This window comes from Mobula birostris, chromosome 31 (genome assembly GCF_030028105.1).
Source record: "Mobula birostris isolate sMobBir1 chromosome 31, sMobBir1.hap1, whole genome shotgun sequence".
In the NCBI taxonomy this organism is placed as follows: domain Eukaryota; kingdom Metazoa; phylum Chordata; class Chondrichthyes; order Myliobatiformes; family Myliobatidae; genus Mobula; species Mobula birostris.
The window spans coordinates 25,924,518-25,940,267 of NC_092400.1; the positions used below are offsets into that span (position 1 = coordinate 25,924,518).

At 43.7% G+C, this 15,750-nt stretch overlaps 1 protein-coding gene across 2 annotated transcripts in view; it reads left to right on the plus strand.

Moving 5' to 3' along the window:
- Positions 1-15,750, plus strand: part of scarf2 (scavenger receptor class F, member 2) — a 102,640-nt gene that overhangs the window by 52,491 nt on the left and 34,399 nt on the right. For both annotated transcript variants that reach the window (XM_072247984.1, XM_072247985.1), the window contains exon 7: positions 5,579-5,682. In XM_072247984.1, coding sequence (XP_072104085.1) covers positions 5,579-5,682 — 104 coding nt within the window. The remainder of the gene's footprint in view (positions 1-5,578; positions 5,683-15,750) is intronic.

Consider the following 15,750-nt stretch of genomic DNA (forward strand, 5'->3'; position numbering starts at 1 on the left):
TCGCTGGCAGCCCATTCCATGCATTCACCACTCTCTGCGTAAAAAATTTAACTCCTGACATCTCCTCTGTACCTGCTTCTAAGCACCTTAAAACTGTGCCCTCTTGTGCTAGCCATTTCAACTCTGGGAAAAAAGCTTCTGACTATCCACACGATCAATACCTCTCATCATTTTATACAACTCTATGAGGTCACCTCTCACCCTCTGTCGCTCCAAGGAGAAAAGGCCAAGTTCACTCAACCTATTCTCATAAGGCATGCTCCCCAATCCAGGCAACATCCTTGTAAATCTCCTCTGCACCCTTTCTATAGTTTCCACATCCTTCCTGTAGTGAGGCGACCAGAACTGAGCACAGTACTCCAAGTAGAGTCTGACCAAGGTCCTATATAGCGGCAACATTACCTCTCAGCTCTTAAACTCAATCCCACAATTGATGAAGGCCAATGCACCCTATTGCTTCTTAACCACAGACTCAACCGGCACAGCAGCTTTGAGTGTCCTATGGACTCGGACCCCAAGATCCTTCTGATCCTCCACATTGCCAAGAGTCTTACCATTAATACTATATTCTGCCATCATATTTGGCCTATCAAAATGAACCACCTCACACTTATCTGGGTTGAACATCTGCCACTTCTCAGTCCAGTTTTGCATCCTATCAATGTCCTGTTGTAACCTCTGACAGCCCTCCACAATATCCACAACACCTCCAACCTTTGTGTCATCAGCAAACTTACTAACCCATCCCTCGACTTCCTCAACCAGGTCATGTATAAGAATCACGAAGGTTGTAGTCCTCTTGGAGGGAACCTATGAAAACTACTTCACTATTCTCATCTTCTGCATTTTTAATTTATTTTTGTTTACATAAAGCAATTTTTATGTCTTGCTCTTTACTGCTGCTGCAGAACAACAAATTTTATATGTCAGTGATATTAAACCCAATTCTGATTCTAACTGGTGTTGTATAATAAAATGCCTTTGTGCATCCTCTACCCATCTGTGATGAACGAATGGTTTGAGTTGAGTTGAATTTTGTTTACTGGTGGTCTGTGGTTGCTGCTCCTCTGTATCTGCCCCGTGAATGGACCTACCTGTGCATTTGACACCAGTTTGATGAACTGCTGAAGTGTCATTTCAGATTATGGGTTGAAGTCCTTGAGTAAAATTGAACCCATGACCTCCTGACCCCTAGGTGAGAGTGCAATCAGTGAGCAAAGCTGACACTTGATCTTGCTGTCGGAAAAGCAGCCCTGAGTCTGATAGTTGAGACATTTTCCCTTATCAATCGGTTCAGGGCTGAGTTCAATGCTGCAGTTCCGCAGCATTTCATGTGGTTTCACTTAAATGAAGGAGCCGTGAGCAGCTCTGTTAAAGGCAGCTCTGTATCATACTGTTAGGTACGTTAGAATGTACTGGAGTGTTGGCTTACTGCGCGAGCAGATTGTTCCAGTCTGCGTCTCTGGGGCCGGGGTTGGGGGGGGGTGGTGTGGGTGATGGGGGAGGGGGGCGAACATGGGTTGGCGGTGGGGTTATTGGGGGCAGGGAAAACGCTGTGTGCTCATGTGTCTAATTTAGCTTTGGCATGCAAGAGCTGTCTGAGTCTTCAAAGAGATTTTGAACGGATGTTGCACTGAACAGTCCAGCTGGAATATTGCCTGCATCTGGCCACTTCCTGAACTGCTCCACATTCTGAATTGTGATTTTCTAAAAAAAACATTCTCCTTTATGGGGGATGAGAGGGGAGGATGTAGAGAAGTTGTGGAGGGGGAGCAATGGGGACAGTATTGAAAGCATTGTATATTTTTCGCTCACCGACTAAAATTTGGATTCCTTTGCTCTTGTGGTCAAGGGCCAGATATACAGAGATTTCCAAAATGCAAAATGGAACATTTTCTAAACTCCAGAGGGAAAAAAAAAACCTCATGACAGGAATTTGTTTTGACATTAACGTAAATGGTTCTGCTGTTGAATGCTACTTGTGCCCACAGCTCCCTGCCTCCCTGCCTCCCTCTCCCCTTCAGCATTCCTTGGCTTCTGAGGGAATTCTGCTTCCAGCTGGATAAACGGAATAATTCCACTGAAGCCTTTCATGTAGCAATTGGCTGCAAAAATTGACTGTGATGTTTCTCCAGTGGGCAGCTGCTGTTGGATGCAGCTTGGGGTAGAGCAATCTGGATTATTTTTAGCAGTGCACCTAACTCCTCACTCGCTCTAGTGCCCTGAAAAAATCATAGGGTGCTGGTGCTGGGATCTTTTCAGGGAGTTGGGAGGGGATGGGAGGGAGCAGATGGAGGAGGATTACCAGGAGCATGGGGTGACATGTCATGGCTAGACTGAAACTCAAGAAGTAATCTGCTCATTGTGACAAGTTCCATCATCAATGATCCCCACTGTCCAGGCCTCGTCAATTTCTCTCTGCTACCATTGGACAGGAGGTAGGGAAGCCTGAAGCCTCACGACACCAGGTTCAAGAACACCCAGCACAACCTTAAAGTTTAAAGTTCAGAGTTCAAAGTAAAATTTATTTTCAGGGCACATACATGTCACCACATACAACCCTGAGATTCTTTTTCTGCGGGCATACTTCGCAAATCAATAGAACAGTAACCGTAAACAGGATCTATAAACTGTAAACATCAGGATCTGTAAACTATAAACAAACTGTGCAAATGTAGATAATAAATAAATAGCAATAAGTACCGAGCATGAAATAACAAGATAACAGAGTCCTAAAATGAGTGTTCCTATCCCCTTTTGATCAAGAGCCTGATGGTTGAGGGGTAGTAACTGTTCTTGAACCTGGTGGGACGAGTCCTGTGGCTCGTGCACTTTCTACCTGATGGCAGCAGTGAGAAGAGAGCATGGCCTGGGTGGTGGTGAGGATCTTTAATGGTGGACGCTGCTACAGTTTAGAAACACAATGACCACTTTGATCACTTTGTACTAAAATGGATGTTTTTGTTTGAATTTATGTTTAATTTATGTTCTTGTCTTGAGAGTGTGTCTTATATGATGTTTTGTGTTTGTAACATTCCTGCGATTATGTATTTCATTACATCTATGTGTATATGTTACATGTACCTACCCCCTCACTGTCTCAGTCTCTCCTTCAGCATTCCTTGGTTTCTGGGAGAGCTAAAGAAGGCACTTGCACTTTGGAAGGACAAACTCCAAGGCAGAGTACAAAGTAAATGGCAGGATACTTGGTAGTGTGGAGGAGCAGAGGGATCTGGGGGTAGATGTCCACAGATCCCTGAAAGTTGCCTCACAGCTGGATAGGGTAGTTAAAAAAGCTTATGGGGTGTTAGCTTTCATAAGTTAAGGGATAGAGTTTAAGAGCTGCAAGGTAATGATGCAGCTCTATAAAACTCTGGTTAGGCCACACTTGGAGTACTGTGTCCAGTTCTGGTCGCCGCACTATAGGAAGGATGTGGAAGCATTGGAAAGGGTACAGAGGAGATTTACCAGGATGCTGCCTGGTTTAGAGAGTATGGATTATGATCAGAGATTAAGGGAGCTAGGGCTTTACTCTTTGGAGAGAAGGAGGATGAGAGGAGACATGATAGAGGTATACAAAATATTAAAAGGAATAGATGGAGTGGATAGCCAGCGCCTCTTCCCCAGGGCACCACTGCTCAATACAAGAGGACATGGCTTTAAGGTAAGGGGTGGGAAGTTCAAGGGGGATATTAGAGGAAGGTCTTTTACTCAGAGAGTGGTTGGTGCGTGCAATGCACTGCCTGAGTCGGTGGTGGAGGCAGATACACTAGTGAAATTTAAGAGACTACTTGACAGGTATATGGAGGAATTTAAGGTGGGGGGTTATATGGGAGGCAGGGTTTGAGGGTCAGCACAACAATGTGGGCTGAAGGGCCTGTAATATGCTGTACTATTCTATGTTTTGTGTTCTATGTTAGAGGGCAACTCCTTGGAGTTCATCTACATCCTCAGCACTCTAGAGGTTGCTCCCTCTCTCTCTGTCTCTCTCAATGGTGAGAGAGAGTTAGTTGCCAATTCTCGAGTCGGGGGAGCTCGAAATAAAGGCGATGCTGCAGACTGTAACAATGAATCCGCGAGCTGTTGGCCTCCCCTCCCACTGTGGAAGGAGTAATACTCCCTTGCCAGTGAGAGAGTGAGCCTGTGGGATGTTGAACTGTTGGGGTGAACCGTGGTTTTTGGTGGACTAGATCATGATCTCTTTAGGGCCTTTGCTATTGCCTGCATGGTGGGTGGTGGGAGGAGGAGGGCTGATGCTTTCTGCTGGAACAAGTGCTGGGAGGTGGCGGGCTGATGCTTTGTTGCTGCTTGTGCGTGCGAGGGGGGGCTTTGGGGTTCTAATGTTTTTCTGTCATTCATTCTTTTGGGTTTTTCTTCTGTTTTGTGGATGTCTGTGAAGAGTAAGAATTTCAGGTTGTATGCTGTACACATTCTTTGATATTATATTGAACCATTGAACCATATGTGCTTGTGCATAAAACAATGGAATCGGAATCAGGTGTATTTTCACCATCTTATGACGTGAAACCTGTTGCTTTGTGGCAACTGCACAGTGCAAGGACATAAAGTTATGATAAATTACCAAAATAAATTAATGGTACAAAAAGTGGAATCATGAGGTGATGTTTATGGACTGTTCAGGAATCAACTCAAATTTGTACAACAGTGAACTTAACTTGTCTTCAAACCAAATTTGTTGTCTTTTGCACACTGGTTTAATTCCCAGTTTGCTGTGGTTTTTCATTGATTCTATGATGGTTATTATTTTATTATGGATGTATTGAGTATGCCTGCAAGAAAACGAATCTCAGGATTGTATTTGGTATCATGTATGTACTTTGATGATAGATTTACTTTGAACTTTTTGAACTTTTGAACTTTGAATCTGCAAATGAAGCAGAAAGTGATGGAAGTGCTTAGCAGATGGGGCAACATCAGGTTCAGAAGCCTTTGTGAACCATGAAATCTTTCCATAGTGGTTAAGAGAACCCTGAGCTTGTGAGAGAGTGTAATGTAGGTGATGGTGAACAAGCAGGCTATTTCACAGTGTCAAAGTGAACCCAGGGAGTGTGTCAGGTCCGTTATTTGGAGTTTCAGATGCGACTTGAATGATTGCTATAAACGTGGAGTACTGAAACTTTCCAGAGCCCTTGATGTCTTCTTGCCTTACTGTGTTTGGCGGGCAGTAACTGGAGTTCAAAAGGGAGCATAAAAATAGAATAGGATTTTGGCCACAGTCCCTCAGGCCTGCCCCATCATTCAGAATGATCATGGCTAACCGACCTCAGGCCTTACCTCCTCATCTGTACCAGATCCTCATGGGTTTCAATTCCCTGAACATCGAATGAAGCCACCTATTGCACTGACAAGGAAAAACGGGCAACAGGCAGGACAAACAAAATGATTCAGGCAGAGGGATGGTGGTGATTCAATGGACCCAGTTGATCAGTAGGCAGAACAAGAACTGGAATGGCTGACCTGACAACCTAACTTCTGTTGCTGCTGAGAGGATGTTGCTTGAAGAACTTAACAATTCTCCTGTTTCTCCAACCTTTTACCCCTCCCTTTCCTTTTCCAGGTGTAACATGACCTGTCCCTCAGGACTCTATGGAGCCAATTGTGTTCACCCCTGTCCGTGTATTGAGGCCAACTGTGACCCAGTCTATGGCACATGCATTTTGGGTAAGTGTCCCTGAGTTTTCGGAAAAATTACTTATAAATATTAAAGTGACACCTTTCCTGCAGATGGGGGAAGGAATTCCAGAGTCAGTGAAGCATTTCAGTTACCATCCGATTCAAAGTTGAAATGAAATGTTTGTTTTAAGATGACCCCTGGCTTGAAAGCATTTCAGAGCAAATGCCTTGCAAGGTTGATTTAAACTCGTCATTGCTGTAAGAGTTGAACAAAGTGAGAACATTTTCATTCTAGGGTAACCAGACCTTGTGTTCAAATACAGAAACGCAACGTGTCTAAAGATGCAGTCAGTACACTGTTACACAGTGACTGCACCTCAAGAGACAGTTAACATTGGGTCAGTTATTGTGGCCACAATCAGACTGTGCCTGTTTCTCTGGAAACACACTAACTCAGTGCCTGCGTTTCAACAGATAGTACACAATAGCTCAGTGCCTGTACGTCAAGGAGAGAGCTCACTGATGTCGATCCAGCATCATGGACAGGCTGTTCCTCCCTGTGGAATACGTGAGCTTTCTCCAGATTCTCCAATTTCCTCCAAAGATGTACTGGTTAGAAGGCTAATTGGTCATTGTAAAATTGCCCCGTGATGAGGCTAGGGCTAAATAGGGGGGTTGCGGGTGACGTGGCTCAAAGTGCTGGTTGGGTCTATTCCAAGCTGTTTGGCGATATAACCAACGCCTGTGTTTAAGGAGGCACCCAGTCATCTAGTGCCTGTTCTTACGCAGGCAATCAGCATATTTTTTTTTCCTGAGACTCTCAGTACAGTCACATGGTGCTCATGACCTGTGACTAGTCTCTCAGCCTATTCAACCAAGACAAGCAGAAGACTCCTTTTGGATATGTTCCCACTCAAATTGCCTCCTGAAACACCAATGACTGTACATCCTGATGTAATCTGTGCAAAGTTATTTGGTGGCTGTTCCTGACACACCATCAGTACATCGACTCACCCCAGTTGTGATTCACTGGAGACACAAGGAACAATTAGGTATCAAACTTGGACAATTAGTGCAAGTTCACTCTGTGTGTGTGTATACGAGCTAAGAGAGTACTGGCAATCAGATCCATTCCCCTGGCACACCTAATCCACAGTTATATATATAGTCACAAACAAGAGAAAATCTGCATATGCTGGACATCCATACAACAGACAGAAAGTGCTAGAGGAACTCAGCAGGCCAGGCAGCATCTATGGAAAAGAGTATAGTCGATGTTTCAGGCGGAGACCCTTGGGCAGGACACTCAAATGGTCCTGGCCTGAAACGTCGATTGTACTCTTTTCCATAGATGCTGCCTGGCCTGCAGAGTTCCTCCAGCATTTGGTGTGTGTCGTGTTGGCGCGTTGCCAAGTGGTTAAAGTGTCGGTCTAGTGATCTGAAGGTCGCTAGTTTGAGCCTCAGCTGAGGCAGCGTGTTGTGTCCTTGAGCGAGGCACTTAACCACACATTGCTCTGCGACAATGCCGGTGCCAAGCTGTATCAGCCCTAGTGCCCTTCCCTTGGGCAACATTGGTGGTGTGGACAGGGGAGACTTGCAGCATGGGCAACTGCTGGTCTTCCATGCAACCTTGCCCAGGCCTGCGCCGTGGAAACCTGCCAAGGCGCAAATCCGTGGTCTCACGAGACTAACGGATGCCTATGTATTTGTGTGTGTCATATACATATATATATAGTGTTTATTTACCCTTAGAAAGTCCACACACGGTCACTTATTGCCTTAGACTCCTAACACAGTCCACAGACAATGTCTGCACACCTTTATGCAGGATTCATCCATCCATTATGTACTATGTCATAGGACATAGGTGATCATGGTCTTTCCATGACCATAACTGTTCTTGACAAATTTTTCTACAGAAGTGGTTTGCCTTTGCCTTCTTCTGGGCAGTGTCTTTACAAGATAGGTGACCCCGGCTGTTATCAATACTCTTCAGAGATCGTCTGCTCGGCATCAGTGGTAGCATAACCAGGACGTGTGATATAGACCAGTTACTCATACAATCATCCACCATCTGCTGCCATGGCTTCAAGTAACCATGATTGCAGGGGGTGGGGATGGGGAGACTAAGCAACTGCTACACCTTTTCCAAGGGTGACCTGCAGGCTAGCAGGAGGTTGCAGTGCCTTACACCTCCTTTGGTAGAGACTTATCTCCACCCTGCCATCCATGTACAGTATTTTACAACAGATACATGATGCAAAAATAGGGCATTTGCCCCAGCTGGGGCCTCCTTCTGTCTAATCAATCAGCACAAGCCTTTGTCTCTCTTCTCCCACACCTGCTGTCTGACCTCCCCTTAAAATATGTACATTCTTCATTTCAAATAGTTGGCTCTACATTTTCATCACTCTCTGCAGAAAAATATTCTTCTGATATACTATTTAAAATGGAGAAGGCTATTCTTTCATAATCGTCCCTCATTATTTCTTCCCTGCAAATGAGGAATCACAATTAAAATCTTTAATAATTTCAATGAATTAATTGAGTAGCAGAGTCACACTGCACAATAATATCTCCTTTGGCTCACGACGTCCATGACAAATACTGTCCCCATCTACACTAATCCCACTTATGAGAATTTGGTCTGCAGCCTTCTGTGCCTTAGGGATTCAAGTGCTTGTTTAGATACTTCTAAAATATTGTCAGAATATCTGTCTTCAACATCCACTCAGGCAACGTGATCCAAATTCAATCACTTACTGAGTAGAAAACTCTTCCCTAGATCCCTTCAACATCTTCTATTACTTAAACTAAACCAATAGCCTTACATGTGCAATTGGACTGTACTCACTGGAATTGAGAAGAATGAGGGGGATCTCAGATCCAGAACTGGCTTGCCCACAGAAGGCAAAGAGTGGTTGTAGACGGGTCATATTCTGCATGGAGGTCGGTCACCAGTGGTGTGCCTCAGGGATCTGTTCTGGGACCCCTACTCTTTGTGACTTTTATAAATGACCTGGATGAGTAAGTGGAGGGATGGGTTAGTAAATCTCTTAATGACACAAAGGTTGGGGGTGTTGTGGATAGTGTGGAAGGCTGTCAGAGGGTACAGTGGGACATTGATAGGATGCAAAACTGGGCTGAGAAGTGGCAGATGGATTCAACCCAGGTAAGTGTGAGGTGGTTGATTTTGGTAGGTCAAATATGATGGCAGAATATAGTATTAATGATAAGACCCTTGGCAGTGTGGGGGATCAGAGGGATCTTGGGGTCCGAATCCATAGGACACTCAAAGCTGCTGCGCAGTTTGACCCTATGGTTAAGAAGGCATACGATGCATTGTGGGATTGAGTTTAAGAGTCAAGAGGTAATGTTGCAGCTATATAGGACCCTAGCTAGACCCCACTTGGAGTACTGTGCTCAGTTCTGGAAGGATGTGGAAACCATAGAAAGGGTGCAGAGGAGATTTACAAGGATGTTGCCTGAATTGGGGAGCATGCCTTATGAGAATAGATTGAGTGAACTCGGCCTTTTATCCTTGGAGTGACGTAGGTTAAGATAGAGGTGTATAAGATGATGAGAGGCATTGATCATGTGGATAGTCAGAGGCTTTTTCCCAGGGCTGAAATGGCTAGCACAAGAGGACACAGTTTTAACGTGCCTGGAGGTAGGTACAGAGGAGATGTCAGGGTTAAGCTTTTTACGCAGAGAATGGTGAGTGCATGGAATGGGCTGCCGGCGATGGTGGTGGAGGCGGATACGATAGGGTCTTTTAAGAGACTCTTGGATAGGTACATGGAGCTTAGTAAAATAGAGGGCTATGGGTAACCCTAGGTAATTTTTAAGGTAAGGACACGTTCGGCACAGCTTTGTGGGCCGAAGGGCCTGTATTTTTCTGTAGGTTTTCTATGTTTCTCTGTTTCTATCTCATTGAAACCTGTTGATCGTTGAAAAGCGTTGATAGAATTGATGTCCTATAGTGGGGGAGTCTAAGACCAGAGGACACAGCCTCAGAATAGAGAGACATTCATTTAGAGTGGAGATGAGGAGGAATTTTTTTAGCCAGATGATGGTGAATCTGTGGAATTCATTGGCTCAGGAGGCTGTGGAGGCCAAGCCGTTAGGTATATTTAAGGAAGAGGTTGATAGATTCTTGATTAGTCAGGGCATGAAGGGATACGGGGAGAAGGCAGGAGATCGGTGCTGAGAGGGAAATGGATCAGCCATGATGAAATGGTGGAGCATACTCGATGGGCCAAATGGCCTAATTCTGCTCCTATATCTTATGGCTCAATTTGTACTTCTGCTTTCACAATGTTGTGGAGGCCTCAATGAGTTCCTTCAACAGGGTCCCATAACACCATGGGAGCAGGTAGTGGATATCACAAGTCCTGGTTATGCGACCACTGACGCCAGGCACGTAATCCCTGAAGAGAATTGACAATGGCTGGGGTTGCCTGTCTTGTAAGGACACTGCCCAGAAGAAGGCAATGGCAAACCACTTCTGTAGAAAAATATGTCAAGAATAATCATGGTCAAAGACCATGATTGCCCACGGCACATGACACGCCACATAATGATGATGATGACAGATAGGTCAGAACGTTTCTTGTGAAGGAAGGGACGTTAAATATTAGAGGGCATGAATTTAAGGTGAGAGGGAAAAGTCTAAATGAGGCAGGATTTTTACACAGAGTGGTTATGCCTGGAATGGGCTGCTAGTATTGTAGGTGGAAGCAGATATGATAGCAGTGTTTAGGTTATTAGACAGATATATGGAAATGTAGGGAATATATATCATGTACAGGCAGAAGACAGTTAGTTTAATTTGGCATCACGTTCAGTGCAGATACTGTATCGTGGGCCAAAAAACTTGTTTCTGTACTGTACATATATTCTGTGTCGAGGTCGGCTTTTCTTGCTCGTGGTCATTTTTAAACTTGGAGCAGAGGATATTGATCAGCAACCTTCTCCATCTCCTTTTTTAACCCCCATCCTAAATTCAAGGGCCTTTTAATTGAACTGTGCTGATCCCGTTGCTTGCCAGCTGAGATCCTTTACCAGCTGGGAGATGGCACAGTTGCTCAGCAAATAGGCTGAGTTCCTGTCGGGCACCTTCCACTCATTTTGATTCAGCACCATGCAGGGAAGGAAATGAACAGCATTGACAGTTTCTGCTATGCCACTGGGCTCTGAATAAAGCTCAAGGACTTTGGCCATGTTCAAATGGGCCAGCTGCTATTGTAGACATGTTGGTTGTGGGCAGAGAACTCAATCAGCTCCATCATGAGCACTTAGCCTCAGTAGTATCCGGGACATCTTCAAGGAGTGATGCCTCAAAATGGCAGTGTCCATTGTTAAGGACCCCCTGGTCATGCCCTGTTCTCATTACTACCATCAGGAAGGAGGTACAGAAGCCTGAAGGCACACACTCAATGATTCAGGAACAGCTTCTTCCCCTCTGCCATCTGATTTCTGAATGGACATTGAATCCATGTACACAACTCACTACTTTTTATTTCTTTTTTGCATTACTTATTTAATTTAACTCTTTAATATATATGTTAATTGCTATTCACGTTTTTTCCTATTATTATGTATGGCGTTGCACTGCTACCACAAGTCAACAAATTTCTTGACATATGCCGGTGATATTAAATCTGATTCTGATTTGGAGATGTACAGGGCACTGTTTAAACTGGAAGCTGAGAGGAAAACCAAGAAGAGAGTAGGGTCTGCAATCTTAGCACTTCTACTCTCATTCTCTGAACGTCGGATCTCTGCTCTGAATTGGAGAGAGAAAGTGTCTATGTCTGCATATTGGAGGACACTCTGTAGAATTATTGTTGAACAGTTCACTGCAGATCCTCAGAAAGAAGGCTACTCATTGATAAAGAGCTGAAATTCACAGCTTAGGCTAAGGACATTGCCCCGAGGAACAACAGCAACCGAACGGATCAAGGAACCTTTGTGAATGGAACTTTTGTCTGAGCTTTTCTTCAGATGGGAAATACTGGCGTCTGTGTATTAGACAAAAATCACATGGGAGCCCGGCCATTCACTATATTTATCTGAGCAGATGACCGAGAGCACTAATGCATAGATGGCAGGACTGTGTGCCTCATTATTGTGAACAGATCTCTGGATAAGTACTGTATTTTCTTCATACCTTAATTACTAAGTCTTCTTGGAAAGATCGTGTGATTTTATTTCTTCAGAACATGTGAAATAGGAGCATGGGTAACTGTGCAGCCTTCAGTACAGACACAAGAGACTGGAGGTGTGGGAATATGGAGCTACACACAACAAAGCTGAAGGAACTCAACAGGTCAGGCAACATTGGAGGCCAGGAAGAAATTGTCAACATCTTAGGTCAAAATCCTTCATCTTGACTCAGATTTTGACCTGAAACGTCAATAACTTTTCCTCCCACTGATTCTGAGTTCTTCCTGCAGATTGTGTGTTGATGTAGCCCTTCAAATCTGCCTTGCCATTCATAAAGGTCATGGCTGATCAATTCTATTTGCTTCCCCTTTACTTACAGAAAGATATCAATATCTGCTCTGAATGAATTTAACAAATGCGTCTCCCTTGCCCTCTTGATTAGAAAATTCTAAAGATTCTCTGTTCTCTGAGTAAAGAAATATCTTCTTATCTTAGTCCTAAACAGCCTCAGCCTTAAGGCTAATATTTCAATATTGCCATTCATCAGGATAGGGTGAAATTAGCATCATGCCATGGAGAAAGAAAGTTGTGGATAGCAGAATGCATCCAGATATAACAATGTATTAATTACAATACATTAAACAAAAACAAATACGCAGCATATAAAAGGCAAGGAACTGTTCAAAGGAGGAAAGAGAGAGTTAAAATCGAAAGGCAGAACTTTGGCATTTGAACATGATTGTCACTGGTGATGTTGCATCTCACTCCGGGGCGTCATCTGAGTGGGAGGAGTGCTACTGTCTATGTTGAATGTAATAGAACAGTATTGACAACAGCTATTATGTATGTAAGGATGAAAAGGCATTGCATGTTTATTCCTGTAAATAATTTATTTTATTATGAATGATGTTAATATTGATATAAAAAAAACGCTGGAGAGGAGATAACTTGGAAAATGTGTAGCTTGGGTGGTTGGTGGTTGGGTTGGGTTGTTCTCCGATCTTGGCATTCCATTTGCAAATGTTTCGTCACCATACGAGGAGAGGTCAGCAGCGCCCTTGGAGCAGTGCTGATATTTTGGGTTGGATGAGATTATGAAGCTGAAGGAACTTACACAATAAGGGACAAAATTGTGGAGTAATTTGAAAAACAAGGAGTAAGGAGTCTGTTAGTGTGATTTAATGTACTGTATCTGGTATTATATTTTTTTCTTTTGTTTTATAATACGTATTCTCTTGAACTCTGTATTCTTCTATATAGAAATCAATAAAAAATATTGGAAAAGAAAAACACAAGTGATAAATTTAAAACTAACCTTTTATACAGAAGACAGTATAGATTAGCAAGCATAGAGGTGAAGAGTGAATGATGTGCTTTAAAATAGCAGAGTTTTGGGTGGCAGTATTTTCAAGGATTGAAATGATTGAAACCATCCAGGAGAGCTTTGAAAAAATTAAGTGAACAGATAACAAAGTTCAGATTCTCAACATTGAGGAGTGTTTGATGGCTCTGGGCCTCTGTTCACTGGAGTTCAGAAGGATGAAGGGTAACCTCATTGGAACCTATTGAATGTTGAAAGGCGTTGATAGAGTGGATGTGAAGAAGATGTTTCTTGTGAAGGGGGAGTCTAAGACCATAGGGTACAGCCTCAAAATAGAGAGACATCCTTTGAGAAAAGAAGGAAATTTTTTAGTTGTGGAATTTATTGCCACAGGTGGCTGTGGAGTCCAAGTCTTTGGGTATATTTAAGACAGAGGTTGATAGATTCTTGATTAGTCAAGGCATGAAGGATACGGGGAGAAGGCAGGAGATTGGGACTGAGAGGGAAAATGGATCAGTCATGATGAAGTGGTGGAGCAGACTTGATGGGACAAATGGACTAATGGTCTTATAGAATTCGCTAATGTTATAGAGGTGGAAGTGGAGGGGGTTGACTGATGGCCTTGACATGCAGTCTGACGCACAATCAGAATTAAGTGTGACACCAAGAGTGCAAACAATCTGTTCAATTCCAGGATAGTTGCTAAGTAGAAGGATGAACTTCATACCTAGCAAATGGCGTTTGTGATGGGGCAGAGGATGATGGCTTCTTTCTTTCTGCAAGTTAACTGGAGAAGGTGGCTCTTCAATGAACATTGAATGGTTGACATCCAACATCAAAGCAGACTTAGGAACCATGAAGCTAAGGGGAGATGTGAGGTAGTGTATGATCAGAAACTGGTACCACATCATTGGACCACATTTCTGAAAGGGGAGCATGTAGGTGAGAAATAGAAGAAGACCAAGCTTTCACCTCTGAGAATTATCAGATGACTCAGTAGCTTTGGGAAGAGAAGGCAACTAGATTGGAATTAGCCCTTGTAAATTGAACAATGATGGTAATACATTGGAGAAGAAAGACATTCATCTTCATCATAACTATCTTCATGACAAGACGGGTGACCCCAACTGTTACCAATACTCTTCAGAGATTGTTGTCCTGGTGTTAGTGGTTGCATACTAGGACTTGTGATATGCACCAGCTGCTCATAGGACCATCCACGATCTGCTCCCATGGCTTCACATCACCCTGATGCGTTGGGGGAGGAGGTGCAAGGCAGGTGCTACACCTTGCCCAAGGGTGACCTGCAGGCTAGCAGAAGAAAGGAGCACCTTACACTTCTTTTAGTAGAGACGTGTCCCAGACCCGCCATTGGAAAAGATGTGCTTAACCATATCAAAGTTCAAAGTAAATTTATTATCCAAAGTACATATATATCATCACTGACAGATGATACACTTATCACTCACAGTCCCCTGGGAAGACAACATCGATGAAGCCCATGAGTGCAAGTTAACCAAGTATGCAGAGTTAAGATCAGAGTGCAGAGACAGAGGGTGGAAGGTCTCATGCTATCCATTCGAAGTAGGCTGCCGTGGGTTTATTGCATTCACTTTCCAGAAGTGGCTGCATGACCTTGGCTTCACTAGAAGAGAGATCAAGTCAACCAGCAGGGTTGTAGCTGAGGCAGCAGAGAAAGGATCAGCATGGGTGTGGACCAAGTATGTCCAGATGGGCAGATAGTCAGACAGTGTATACATATCTTGCAAACCCTTCAGTAGTTGCATAGACACCTGAAGAGCAGACTATCTGTTGGATGGAAGCAATCAACAACTCTGATAGAGGCAGATGCCAAGTTTTTAAGCTCACCAGTGGGAGGTGATGCTTTAGCACTGCGGGCCCACCACCTCGAGGGAGTCTTGATCATAAGCGGGCCAAAACTCCTGAATGCAGGTGGCAGATCAACTGATGATCCCACCGGTGATAGCACAGGACAGTCAACATCTTAGTCCACCTGTATTTTCAATTCAATTCTATATCATCATAGACAATGCTGAGCTTCATTTTCATGTGGGCTCTCACAGTAAGTACAAAGAAAGACAATAGAATCAATGAAAACCAAAGAAGGATATGTGACCAATGTCATTCGTGATTTGAGCTGCTTTGGTATTGTAGCAAGGCAGGGCGTCTGACTGGGAGGATCAAACTAGTTGCTCAGGTTAAACCTGGGAGTCTGCAGTATATACAGGAGAAGAAGGAAGCTGGAAACAGGTTAGCTGTTTTCAAAATGGCTGGACTAATGGTGGTTTATTTTAGGAGAGGTGTTTGACGATAGTAACAATAACAAAAAAAGGCAGTACCTCAGGAAGGTGAACTGCAAACACTATCACCTAACATGAGACTTGGGAAGTATCAGCAGTAAACATCAGTTACACGCTAGTCAAGCCTCAAACCCTCTTTTCAAAGCAAATAGTCGATATACTCCTCCTGCCTCTTTGATATTTTGATATAATCCCCATTCTCTTGTAGAACACGCTGACCTGCCTCAGGATCGGTAAGCATCACTTTAAGGTGGCCTTCACTTCTCATTGTAAAATTCTGATGAATGGCAATATTAAATTTTAATA